Source organism: Montipora capricornis, chromosome 9 (genome assembly GCF_036669925.1).
Source record: "Montipora capricornis isolate CH-2021 chromosome 9, ASM3666992v2, whole genome shotgun sequence".
NCBI lineage: Eukaryota > Metazoa > Cnidaria > Anthozoa > Scleractinia > Acroporidae > Montipora > Montipora capricornis.
Genome location: NC_090891.1, coordinates 17280756 through 17295109, shown reverse-complemented (window position 1 = coordinate 17295109; position 14354 = coordinate 17280756). Strand labels below are relative to the sequence as shown.

Below are 14354 nucleotides of genomic sequence, written 5' to 3'. Positions count from 1 at the left end.
CGAAGACAATTGCACAACTTTGAATTTCAGGTCTCCAAATAAAATAAAGTCAGGGTTAGACGATAAGGGATACAATTGAACCTTTTTCAAAACCAAACAAATAATTTCTCACGCACACATACAGTATTACAATCTGGAGAACAACGAGTGTTGCGTTGGCTGGATAATCAAGCTGTTGCTTACACTGTATCTTTAAAGAAGGTTTCAGTTTTACATTATGTAAAGATTATAAAATTTGAGTCCTTACGTAAAAGGCACACTTTCTAATTTAGATTACAATATCATTCATTAAGAATCGATTCTTCACACCATGCGATATAAAATTTGACAGTCTTCCGCTTATTATACAAGAGCAACAGATCATTGTTCTTTCCCGCGGCAAGCCTCGTCTTTTCTCCCGCAGCAAATTTCCCGCGGCAAAGTGCACCTCGGTTTTACCGAGGGAAAAAAATTTGCATACCTCGGTGCCGCGCGTCCACTACCTGTGGCAAAGACGAGGTATTGCCTCGTCCCTAGGGGTCATTACTTCCAGGCGGTACTGTAATTTGAATGGAACAATTGCAGGAAACTAATCAACACCTGGGATAGGTACCTGGAAACAGGATAATTAGCACCCTATGAACTTACAAATGCTGGCCCCTAAGAGCGAATCTAAATGCAGCTCTTACTCTCCCAAACGATTACTGCCAGTACTTAAGGTGAACAACTTAATTTAAAATAGCGACGATGACTAAGCGAAATACAAAACAAGAAGTTAAGCACAGGTTGTTAACAGTATAAATTATTCAATATTCGAAGGTTGGACTGAACTTGTTCTAAGGGGGTGCTCGCAAAATGTCTTCTATGTGCTCTTTGATCTTTCTTCCTCCACCAAATTAAAGATAAAACAATTTTGTCCCCTGGTCACTCGAGAATGGCAGACTTGACGCTGACGATAACTTTTAAAGCGAATCCCTTTTTGTCTAGAAAAAACTTCTTGGATTCTTCCAAGTGGCCAATGATTCCGACTCACAGGCGTTTTCGGCAAAAACTAACCCAATGTCCCCAACTGCGAGATTTCTGCGAGGGTATTGCCATTTTTGCCGAATTTGAAGTAAAAAACATCCCTAAGGTACTGCACTTGATGCCATCTACGACGAGAAAACAGGTCTTCCCTCTGAATTTTAAGTACCTGGTGGCATGAGATTATCTGATTTTAAGAGCAATAAATGATTTGGCGTTAGAGGTTCCAAATCTCTCAAGTCGTCCGAGACCACTGTCAAAGGGCGGTTATTCAGAATACTTTCCACCTCGCACGTAAGGGTAACAAGTCCTTTGTCGTCCATCGTCTGTTCCTGGAGAAGGGCACGAAGGATTTTTCTAAGAGATCAAATACAATGTTCCCAAAAGCTCCATTTGATGCTCTTCATTTCATTATTCCAGGCTTCTATTGACTCTCACAACTTGCGTTCTCCACTCCTGATGTTTGAGCCGCTGTCTGATCTTATCTCCTGGACTTGACCTCTTCTGGCAATGAATACTCTAAGTGCAAGGATGAATGAGTCCGTATCGAGGCTATGCAGTACTTCAATGTGGACCGGGTGAATATTTAGACATGTAAAGATGACGCCATATCTTTTAACGAGGCTTCATGATCGGCGTACTTGGAAAGGACCAAAGAAATCTACTCCAACTGCTGTAAAAGGCGGTTTGTTGGGAATCAAAACGGTCTTCAGGCAAGGTTGTGCTTCACACTTCTGACAACCATCACATCCCCGAAGGACTCTTCTCACCGAGTTTGCCTTAATTATCCAGTACTTCTGGCGAATCATACTCAAAACATGCTGTCTTCCTGAATAGCCTGAGAGCTTGTGATAATGGTTGATGATAAGGTTTGAGACATGGCTACCATTTGGCATAATTATCTGGTGCTTGGCATCCGATGAGATGCTGGCTTAACCTTCCGCCAACACGCAACAAACCATCCCTCACGACCGGGTCAAGTTTAAAAAGGGGGCTGCTACACTTTACATGTTCAGCGTTTCCTGACTCAAGCCGACTGAACTCATCTGGGAACGCTTCTCTTTGGACTTTCTTCAATATCGCTTTCTCGGCATTCTCCATTTCATCAAGGGTAATAAATGGAAGTTGCTTCTGGTTGATATGCAGCGGACCGCCTTCCCTTTTGCCTTTGATCGCCATACAGAGATTATTTCGGAAACAGAAAATCCAAGCAACTGTTTTCTTCAAGCGATACCAACTTGAGAACCTTTCAAAATGATGCGATAGACTTGCTGCTGGAGAGACAATTGTTGTTCCCAGAGAAATTGCATGGGACTTTACCTCTGGTTCAAGTTTTACTTCCGGATCGTCGTGTTGGATGTCAATTGAAATGTCCAGAAATTGAGTTGGCCACTGGTACTACAATTTCCATAGATAGTCCGGCCCCATAAGCCACTTGTCACAACTCAGCAGACCTTCGGCTGAAAGGCCCCTCAAAATGTGGTCGGCAGGATTCATAATAATTATTTGCTTCCACATGATACCACTGGTAAGGAATAGAGCTGTCTCCCGTTTCATGGCAATGCGGTTCGCAACAAAGGTGTGAAAATGCTGTCGGTCCAGAAAATAGAAGACTCGGTCAATGGCATTTCAATCTCTCTTTTGAGCATTTTATCAAGGTGGTTAATCGTTGCAGCTGATAGCTCTAAACTAGGAATAGAGGCGGATTTCAATGGGGCAAGGCACGACTTTGCAAATAGGAATGCACAATGTACTCTGCCCTCTGCATTTCTTATACGTACAGTACCGCTCAGAATTAACCTAACAGCGAACACTGAACGGAACGCGTTACATATTCATTCAATTTCCGTTCTCTTATCCGTTCTATATCCGTTCTATACCCGTTCCAAATCCGTTCCAGCTCTGTTCTCTTGTGGTTCCCTTGGACGCGTTCCATGTAACGCATTTACAAGAAAAAGAACGCGTTCCTTTGAACGCGTTCACAAAAACCGGTAACATTCACTGCAAGATGAAGATGCGAGTCAAGCAGTTAGTCTTTTCCTAAAACGAGGTTTTTGCGGCAATTTTCGTTTCAACTCATTTTAACAGTGATCAACCTATGCAGAGTTCATCTTTTGAAAGCATACAGATCATTTTCTGTCCCTGAAAAAACCTGCCGGCCAAATGTTGGCCAAATGTCGGCCGACAGTCAGTAACCTACATGTATTGTCAGTAGACTGTCATTTATCTGTTGGCCAATAGTTGACCGACAGTCGGTTGAGGGAAGCTCTTCTTCAAAATTACCTAGACTTCAACATGCACAATGAACTTGTGCTGTACATGCAAAGTAAAGACTACAATGCACGTACAGTACCCCTCGAAACTATTTGTGCATTTGCCGTGGTTCTGACTAGGTGAAACCACGGATTCGATCTCCAGTTTGACTGTCGGGTAAAACCTCATCTACGGTAACCGAAAGCCGAGGTTTCACCTAGAGTTTTTCTGGTTGATTTACGCCGCGGTTAAGAGAGGACGCGGTAAGGGTTTTGCTTTTATTTAGAGAAAATGCTATCAAAGAAATCTGCATATTCTTGCAGATCGATTGCATGGATAATTAGTATGCATATTTGCCATATTAATAATCTGTGATGGTTGGCGCATTCGATTATAATAAAGTCCCTCTAATAAAAGCATTTCTCGTTTCTCTTTTTCCAGCAAACGTCAAGATTTCTAAAAATTGTTCGAGATCTGTTCAATACAGATGGTATAAAGATCAGCAGAAATTTACACGCATTTGGGAAATCTCTTGTCTGTGATGCTGCTCATCAAGCGGCCGGCCTTTAAAGATACGCACAAGGCATTTCGATCTCATCAACCGAAAGATGGAAGAAAACGATTAACTTTACAAGTTATTGTCAGCCGTTTGGGCTACGTATATGTGCCCGTATGAAAATTTGTGGTCTGACTGAGTGAGACTCGGGCCCAATTCGGGCCATAAAGCTGTTTTTAAGGCAAGAACTGAGCGAGACAAAGCGAGACAACCATTTTGTCGCGCTTGTGCGACTGAGCCAGACATTAGTTTGGTTCGATTATCGCCGATAGTGTGGCGTGAGTGAGCGACAAAAAGTGAAACCCCAGTTTATTCATTTACGCCGCTGTAACGAGACATTTGTCACGCTGTATTATCGGTGAAACTCAGGCTGCTTGTTATTCGATACATAAGTGATCCCTACTTGTTATTCGATAAGAAAAGATTAGTAGAAATAGATCAGGGAGTACTCAAAAATGCAAATCAGTTACTAAACTCTGGCTGTCGTTCTAATGTATTATATTATTTGCTGCATTTCTGTACGTGTTGTAAAAGGTGAGCAAACCATTTTTCACCGCGCTGAATTTTGAGCTAAAATACGTATATGGCTGGATATTTTTTCCAAGTGATACATTTAGCGTGATACCCACCCGTATCCGGAGAGGTAAGTTCAAATAGCTTGTAGCACGTTCAGGAGAAGCAATTTACATGTAGCTACCTCAAGACAGCATTATCCTGCTTGCCCAAAACGGAGGATAATTTTTTAATGATAGGAATTGCTTATCGCTGGACGGAAAACCTTTAAGAGGGAAGAGCAATGTTTGAGTTTTGGCTATCGACAATTAAATATCTGTAACCGCTTTTGGCGCGCGTTTCAGTTTAACTGTGCATTTCAACAAATATCTGAATCTCTACACAGATGCAGAGCTTTTTCTTCCCATTTAGGACAGTAATCAACCAGATCAAAACAGCATTTATTTGCTCTAATTAATATTGCTGGAAACAATTGTCTCTTTTATGAAATAGGTTTTAAACAATGTATGAAGATTTAAAATAAATGAGAAACTAGAAACGAACACCTCGCTGATCACAGATCACTGTGGAAACCTGACTACTAACATGCCTACCTTATTATGGACACTTTGAATGACTTCAGTCGCATTTTGTTCTATGCTAAAAGCTGGTACATTCTTTTTATTTAAGTTACCTTAAACTGAAACATGTTTCTGTCTTACATGACTGTCCACGCAATGATGATAAGGGTCATGTTTACTGTAGTTGGCCTCGGTCGAGAATCGTTCGCTTACTTATGTCACTTATTGGCACGGAAACTAAAGATAGGATATTTCGAATAAGGATAAACTCAGTCTGTTAACCCTTTGGTTGTAACCACTAAAAATGCGATACAAGAATTATTTTGTCGATACACATTTGTTATTCTGCTTCCAGTATCAGAACAAGTCCACAATGTCGCCGTAAGTCACGCAAACAAAAAACAGTAGCACTGTCTATGGGGGTGGGGGGAGTGGCAGGGGATTTTCTAGTTTATAATTTATAATGGCACTATTAAAGTAAGCATAGTTTCAATTATGGCCTGTTTTGTTTCTGTTTATACTGATTTCAATGTTTCTTATAAATAATGCGTCAAAGTACCAGGATAGCACGATGTACCCTCCACTTGGCACCCCGTGACAGATGATACTTCATATCCTCATTGTAATAAGCTGAGAAATAAGCTTGTGAGTCAGACAAATATGGAGAAACTTACAGAAAATCACTTATGTCTTACATGTAAAACTATTCAGTCCCCTATCAGGCATCAGAAGAAAATTGACCATCTACGGGCATTCGTTTACTGTTTGCGTGACTTACGGCTAAATTGTGGACTTGTTTTGAAACTGGAGGATGTGTGCTGACAGAAAAATGCGTGTATCACATTTTTAGTGGTTACAACCAAGACATGGACTTTTGCTATAACCAAAGGGTTAACAGACAGAGTTTCTCGTTATCCGAAAGACCCTATCTTTAGTTTCCGTGCCAATAAATGCCACCTTTTTTCTGTCGCGCAAGGTCGCACATTTAAACTTAATCGTGTGAGGTAACAACATACAGCGCCCAAATCTCTGAGTAGCGGTAAGTTTTCCAGGGTTTCTTTCCCGCAATTACCGCTGTTAACAAAGGGTCTTAGTTTTCGTACGAAAACTAAGAGCGGGGTTGTAGTTTTCGTACTACGAAAGCTAAGACCAGGTCTTAGGTCTTAGTTTTCGTAACACCCGAAATTATATTAAAGCCATAAACTAACGTCACGCCCATAAAAATGTATTGTTCATTAGCGTGATTTTTTTGTTTTTTTATGACCTGAATCTCGCCCGTTTATCGCTCAGAATATCGTCCAAATGTCAGAGTAGTACAAATGTCCCGCTCCATTCTCGCTCATTTATCGTTCAATTTTTATCGCTCCTGTCAGGCTGATTATCGTCACGCTGTGTATCGCTCATCAGCGAGACTTTTTATGGCCCGAATCTCGCCCGCGTCTCGCCCAGAATTTTCGTACGGGAGGCTCTCCATTTGTCACAAACTTGTTAAGCAGTTCGCATCAAACAACGTATTCATGAGCTGTGAGTGACGGAAGCAGGCAGCTTAATAGTTTGTTTACGTTTTAACTCGCCAAATTGGCAGAGGCTTGAACTCGTCTATATTGTATGGTTGTTGAAGCATTAATTTAAGTTAATCTTTCTAATTAAGAGGAATGAATATTTCTGAATTTCAAGCTCAACTGCTGAATGACATGCCACATAATATTTTGAATCAGAAATGATTGTAATTAACACGCTACAAGGAGTTGCTTAACAACCTTCAGGAATACAGTTACGGTTCTTCCCTGGTATAATATTTGAGTCATCGATAAGGTTTAGTTCAAAGTTGGAGCTTTTCAACAAGTATCTCGTAAACATTTCTACAGTATTTGGACAGGACGCAAAATTTGAAGCAGGTTTGATTCTAAATACCAGTATATCTGCTGTCGGACTCCACTGGCGGCGACTTAAGTTACGCATAACCCACACAATTTTATTAAAGAAGTGTCCTTTTTACACCTTTGGGAGAACTGTTCATCATGATAGCGAAAAACACACAAATTATTAAATATAAAGATGCAAGAATTGGGCGCAATGGTTATCAAGATTCTCTGTTGTCAGCTGTCACGGTGAAATGAGACGAACAAAACAGGCTTTCATGACAGCGCGTTGTGTTGCGTCAGTGCTGTCAGCCTGTGAAAAACAGTTTGCATATTCATTCTTTACCTTGGTGAGCTAGGTGTGATAACATTAAACAATGCTTTGCAAAGTATCATTGCTTTCTTGCAGCACATTACCGCAATTAAGTCAGCCACGGCATTCGATTGCTTTCGTCTTTGCTTTGGTTGCGGTTTTTGTCCAACCTACAAGTGATTTCGCAGTAAACAAAGTCGGCAAAGACGAGGTATCACCGCGTGTAAATGCACTAATAGTTTCGAGCATTACTGTATGTTTTTACGTGCAAGTACAGTCAATGGGGCAATTTGGTACTTACAGTATATCTTACAAAAATTATGTATTTCTTCAGTTGCTAAGGAATTTAAATAGAAGTAATATTTGCTTTCCTGTAGAGCTACATGCAAGTTTTATTACACTGTAGTGTACCGTAGTTTTGGCCCTTGTTTTCTCCCCTTGAAAGAAATGTTCAGTTTTTGAGTAATGGTGACAATAGGGTCCTGAAGATTTCTGTTTGACACCACAAGACAAAGTTAATTTCATCTTGCCTCAGTCTGTGGTCTGCATGTACTATAATTAATTAGTGTTAATTAATGTACTTCTGTCTTGCATTAAGCAAATAATGACCAAGTGCCTCTGGAACAACATTCAATTACTGTATATATATATATATATATATCGTTTAATCCACTCTTTGCAGTTAGAACTATGTATAAACTGAATTATCAAGCGGTATCATTTACAAAACTATTAAAAATAATTAAGGTATACTAATGTAAAATCTACATAATAATTAATCTAGAAATCTAAAAGTTATAAAATCATTAGCTCTCTTGGTTCTTGCCTCCTGGCGAACGGACTTTTCACTCCCAGATCTAAGATTGTAAGGAACATTATAAACATTAGCCTGAGGGCGGAGTTTCCACTTCGCAATGAACTTCCTACTTAATGTTTCTCGCCTGACTTCTAGACTTGGAAGGCCAGATATGGTCAGGGCTTCCTTATAACCAACACCCGGGAGTATTACCTTAAGGGCTCTCCTTTGTATAGATTCTAATTTAGATGACAAATATTCAGGGATGTCTTGCCAAGCAGCCACGGCATATTCCAAAATGGATCTGACAGAGCACTTATAAATATTTAAAATATTGCTATTCGCTACACCAGCTCTTTTAAGCACTCTTAGGGTATATAAACGTTTGGCGGCCTTACAATAAATATAGTCTATGTGGTCATTCCATTTAAGATCGTCTCTGATTTTAACACCAAGTAATTTAAAAGATGAGACACGTTCGAGCTGGTGATTTCCAATACAAATAGGTGGAATTACAGAGTTCGGGTACTCCATAAAATTTATCAGCATTTCATTACACTTCCGAGGGTTTAGCTTCATCTTATGGGCAGTACAAAATGAATGTGTGTCTCTAACAGCCAAATCGAGAAGGCTTATTGAATTGCGAGGCAGGATTTCTACAACTGTGGTATCATCAACGTATTTTGCTCTCACATTCCAATCCTTCAGGAGTCTGTTTATCATAACCGAGAAAAGGGTGACACCCATCTTGGTCCCTTGGGGTATACCTCCATGGGTATGCTTCCAGTCCGATAAGACATTTCCGATGCGCACGGCTTGAGTTCTATTTGTTAAAAAAGATCTTATCCAACTGAAAAGCACTGGGTCCACACCAAGCAGTGATAATTCGTCCATAAGGATCTGATGGTCAATCAAGTCAAAACCCTTAGAAAAATCTAAGAAGAAGATTCTAACACAATTATTTCCACGGTCAATACCCTCGTGGATTGCTTGTAGGAGGTAAACAAGGGCATGAGTTGTTGAATGTCCTTTCCTAGCAAATTGTTTGGAATCAATCTTATCTCCTATCTGTTGTAGAAGCCTCCTGTTCGTAAATCCCTCCAGGATCTTTGCAATACTATTAGTAAGGGAGATTGGACGGAGATCATTATCAATCTCTTGTGGCGGGGAAATCTTGGGTACTGGTGTTACGATCGACTGTTTTAATGATCCTGGAACAAATGAATCCTGTAATGACTGATTATAAATTGCGCAAATAACAGGTGCTAACTCAGGGGCGAACACTTTGAATATTTGATTAGAAATCCCGTTAGGACCTGGAGCTTTGTTTGATGACAATTTATTTAGATCCCTCAAGACCTCGAATTCTGACACGAGTAGGCTAGGTGGTACAATAGTATGTCTAACAGGAGATTGAACCAAGAGTGTAAATTGTTCCGTAATACTGACAAAGAAGTCAAAGTATAACATTAATTTTAATAAAAATCACATCCAGAATTTTTTTTTTTTTAATCCCTTCTTTCTGTATAGAAAGGCAGGTAGTTTTCCCTGTTCCCTGCATACAAATAACTCAATGACTCAGACTTACATGTAACTATATTCTGGTTAAATAGGAAGCTGACTGCTGGCATGCGATTAGAAGCGGTACCCTCGCTGCTAAGAACATGACGCCAGTTCCATTATTGAAAATATTAATATAGCTACAAAGGGGAAAATCATGCCTGCTGCCAGCCAGGAAAAACCCCTTCTTTCTGGGGAAACCTGGTCCCTCCCTAATGCAGACTCAGGTGTGAACAAACCTACAAGGGGAAGTAAGGTGTTAAATTAATGTCAAAACCATTGAAACAAGCTGAATACGCATATACAGGTGTAATACAGGGATAAAAATTTTTGTAGTCACATGAGTGGTCAGTATAGAATGACCCGCCTCTCAAAATCCCACCGTTAAACATGTACATGTACTGACGCCATCACTACCAAAGCAACCTCTAACAAACTATGCCACCAATGAATAACACACAAACACCATAGCAACTCCTACCATTTTAGGTGAACCTTGAAAACAATAGTTTGCTGCTATTCTTTGAACAGACTGCAGCAAACAATTTTTTTTCCAGTTGTTCTGACTAGTAAAATAAATTGTTACAGCCTCTGATTACATGTATATGTAAGCCTGGACTGAAGTACATATCTACAGTACATGGCGTGCAACTTACCCTGCTACAACAGATCGAAGAAACTTTGTTGCCCGTTCAACCACCTCCAACCACACAGGAGAAACTGATTCTTCATCAAAAAGAGTTGCTTCAGGAAGACACTGAAGGGCTTCCAATGCTTCTTCAAGTAGTTCACGACATAAGTCTGCATCTTCCCCTGATCTCCAGGCACGGCGAAGAAAAGCAAATGCAAATGACAGTGCTGCTCTTGCACCAATTCTAGCCAAGTCCACAGATGCTTTTTTAGAATTGGCACGATTCTTTTGCTTTCTTGCAACACTCTGCTTTTCTTTGATTGTAGTGCTCTTGATTTTGGAACTGTCAACTTCTCTTCTTTCACGTGATAATGCAATGAAATAACGACCCAAGACAGCTAAACGCTGTTGAAGTCTCATTGCAGACAATGTTGATCCAGCTGCTTGGCTTGCAAGCTCTCTTTGCTCAAAAATAAGTCCCTGCAGCACTTCTCGTAACTGGCCAGGGCTTGGCTGGTCACCCCAAGTCCACAGATCCATCAAGGGACCTGCTGCTGGACGGGTTCTCTCATCCTCTTCCTTTTGCTCCCCATCTTCCTGGTCCAGTTTCTGGCATGATTCACAATTACAGCCACTATTGGGTCCACAATGACCATCACAGGATGCACATTTACATGTAAGAATACAACGGCCACAGTAGAATTTTCCTGTCTCACCCTTTTGGGAAGGTACCCCATCACAATTTATCTTAACATCTGTTGGTTTGCAGGGGATTTCTCCATCTTTCACAAGCTCATTCCACAGTCTTTTTAGGCCCTCGTGTGTGAATGCAACCTGCAGATAACAATAAAAAGCACACAATATAAGTAATACGTTTCGTGGTACAAGGCAAAGTAGTTGACTGAGAGGTCAGGGAAACATGGTGTACATGATTGTATATGCATATTACTTAAGTGAAAACTGTTTATTTTCTTTCTTTCATGTCAATAATTTACAGTTTCATTAAACACGTTAGTTAACAGAGAAATTATCCAATACAAGCATTGTTTGTACTATGTAAGCCAGCCCTTTGTGCACTAGCCCCTTGTCAGAGTGACTTAAGGGGCTAAACAGGGCTAATATTAAAAATGTCAGCTAACAAATCTTTCTTACACTGTTAGTTCAACTCCTTTGATAAAGTCGTATTTTTGTGTTTCATTGCCTACCTATGCAGCACAACAGTTTTAACAGCACGGTAATACTGCAAATGTATGTGCATGCATATGATGTAAATGTATACAGGGCTTTCAGCAAGTTATAAAGTACATGTACAAAAGTGTAGAAGGTTCATTGCATTTAGTAAGTCCAGAAGAGTTCAAGAGTGTTAGGTCTACTGGGAAGACTTGGGACTAGTAGCTTAACATACTACAAGAATCACTCAGCTCATGTTTGATACTTTTCATACACAGTACTTCCACCCAGAAATGAACTGAAATAATTAATTGAGAAACATTTAAATGGCATGAAAAGTGGATGGTGTGGGCTGTTTATCATTGGCTCGTCAGCACCCAGTATTAAATAACAGCACTAAAATTTTAACTTCAAATTCAAAAAGCTATTCAAAAAGCATAACAATAATTATTTCAACTGCATGAAATAACCTATTAATTTTTACTAAATGTCTGAAACTGTGACATTAGACATTCATGAAAATTATCACAGCATTTTTACTGTCGTTACATTCTTTCAAATAATATAAATTACAAGTTTCAGAAATTCAAATAAAATAAGGTGTAATCAATAATCACAAAAATCAGACCTGATTGAAAAATAACAGCATGTACACTTTCGAGCTTACGAAAACTCGAATGCCAAGCCTTGTTACATGTAGCTTTTTTGCTAAAGAAGAAAGATTCTTGTTATAGTGAGGCTTTTAAATTAAAAGAATCCACAGCAGAAAAGAACACACTTGGATGAACCTAGGCAACAATACATGTTGCAGTCGAGTGTATAAACTTTCAAATCAGTTCAGCTTGATGTGCACGTTGAAAGATAGATATCCTTCACCATACCCTGTGTAAAACATATATTATGTTGGAAAAAATGGTAAAGCCAACAAGTGTCAAATAAGCAACACTGAAGAAGCAAAGCATGATCACATATGTTAACGTTAGCTTCATCACACATCGCAAAGATGATGTCCAAAGGGAGCAAGAGATAAACGTTCGCACAATCTATTCATGAAATAATTTACGAGGCATCACATTGTAGAAATGAAACCCTACATTTGATAAAACATCACCTGTATGTCAGTCTTGAGCCATTTTGTGTCGAGTCTCGGTTGAGGCCGAAGCGATGACACAGGATTTGTGAGATTTGGCATTTAGAACACCAGGAAATCGCACTTTTTTCAGCTTAAAAATAAACTGTACAGAATTGACACTGTGTGCATTCTTCCAGATTACGAAGAGCTATCGATAGAGCAATTTTTAGGAGATATCAATAGCGAATTTGTTGTTGCAATTCTCCTCCTCCGATGGCGTGAGTTGTTGTCACTTTTCTGTTTGAGGTAAATACACTATAATGATTGCTACGTGAGGACGTAGTGGCACAGTGGGATAACCGCTGACAAAAACCGGACACAACACGTTCTCGCCCATGAATCCGTGGTAATCCTAAATTGTTAACTACTTCCTTGCATACGGAACCCGCGCCCGCAGTGCGCGCGGCAGTCAAAACTGTGCTATCCTGTCAATCATTTGCCCTTTCACCGGAAACAGTGCATTTCGGTTTACCGCCATCGAAAGGAAGCGATTAAAGTCTTTATTCGCCAAGTTAACTCAAATAAATACATTATCAATACGGTTTTGCCGTCTTCTTACACTTGACTCGAAAATACCAGCCTGAATTCGTCTTAGATTAGTTAGAAAAAGCACAAATAAAAGCCAAAGCACAACAGCTTACGTTCGAATTCTGCTCGCCGACAACCCAAGTTTGTTGACAAAAAAATTGCCACAAAATGTTTTAAATGGTTTTCTGGCTCTCTATTAATAGCGCTCACGTGCATTTTAAATGTAGTATCGGGAAAGAAAAATTGTCAAGCTGATATTTGTTTCGTATAAACATACCTTTTCAAGTAGCGAAAATTTGTATAAGCACTACAAAACTTTTACTAACCATTGCCCGAAGGAACACCTTTGAGAAGCTGCAAGGAAGCCGCTGATGAATTTTGCACAAAAACCTCGGCCCCTAACACCGGAAAGCCAGACTTGGAAAGTTTTTCAGCGGAAGGCTCATTAAAGAAGAATTTCTAGAGCTTGCCCTCCCGCAGGTCGCCAGAAAGGTGCAAACAAGCTGATTCATGTCTGAAAAGAGTAAGGTCTAGAAGGTGCAGTCAAATTTTGTTTCTTGTATTGAGCAAACATTTATTCAAAACTTTTCCCTCACTCCCAAATTAGAACTTGCTGTGTCTTGCAATTCTACAGTGAATTACTATTAGGCCAATAAGAGAATCAACCTCAAAGAGGCACTCCCAGGGGTTTGAGGGAAGAAGAGAACATGGCTTATTTGAACTGGGGAACAGAGGAACAATATCAAAATATTTTAGGGAACAAGGGAAGAAAACCAATATTTCAATTTTAGGGATCAAAAGGCTGGGAACAAGTTTCAAAGTAATTTGGGGAACAAGGAAACACAAGAAAAAAACTAAAGGGAACAAGGACTCCTCTCCCCAGGAGGCCCTCATCAAATGTTCTGCCTCTATCCAACAGCTCAAACAAGCTATTCCAACAATTTTTGAATGACCAACAGGAAAAGAAGACTCTCTAAGATAAACAAATTATTTATAATAATTATCACTTTAGCATGCAAAACAATGCTCAGATGCTTATGAGCACCCTCATGCCCATGTTTGTAAAAAAGCACCATGAAGTTTTCTTTGCGGCTGGTTTAGGCATTGTTTCATCTTTCAACATCAGGCAAAACCAAATCAACTCCATTCTCAGAGGGCACTGGGGAAAGAGGCTAGGAGAAAAAACTTGGATTAATCCAATTCTTCCAACGTAATCTTTACGGAATAAGATTGTTGAAGGAACACTTTTGAGTGCCAACCTTAAGCCTTTTAAAACAAGCGCAAACAATACTAATAGTCTTTAAATTCACAAAATGTCAAACAGCACATTTTATTCTCATATTCAATTAGCTTAGGCCGCAATATTCCTTAAAACTATGCAGAACTATTTACCATAAAATGTGGAACATTTCCTGCCTATCTAAATATGCTGCAAAAGGGCTCCAAAAAGCAACCAGTTAAGTTTTTAGATAAAGATA

The 14354-nt window shown here is 39.7% G+C and overlaps 1 protein-coding gene across 1 annotated transcript in view; it reads right to left on the bottom strand.

Moving 5' to 3' along the window:
- The window catches only part of LOC138017856 (E3 ubiquitin-protein ligase HERC2-like), a 97562-nt gene extending 84968 nt beyond the window's left edge, over positions 1-12594 (bottom strand). Inside the window, exons 1-2 of the mRNA XM_068864840.1 lie at positions 12328-12594; positions 10072-10880 (exon numbers count right to left, since the gene is read on the bottom strand). Coding sequence (XP_068720941.1) covers positions 10072-10880; positions 12328-12408 — 890 coding nt within the window. The 5' untranslated portion in view covers positions 12409-12594. The remainder of the gene's footprint in view (positions 1-10071; positions 10881-12327) is intronic.
- Positions 12595-14354: the final 1760 nt, after the last annotated feature.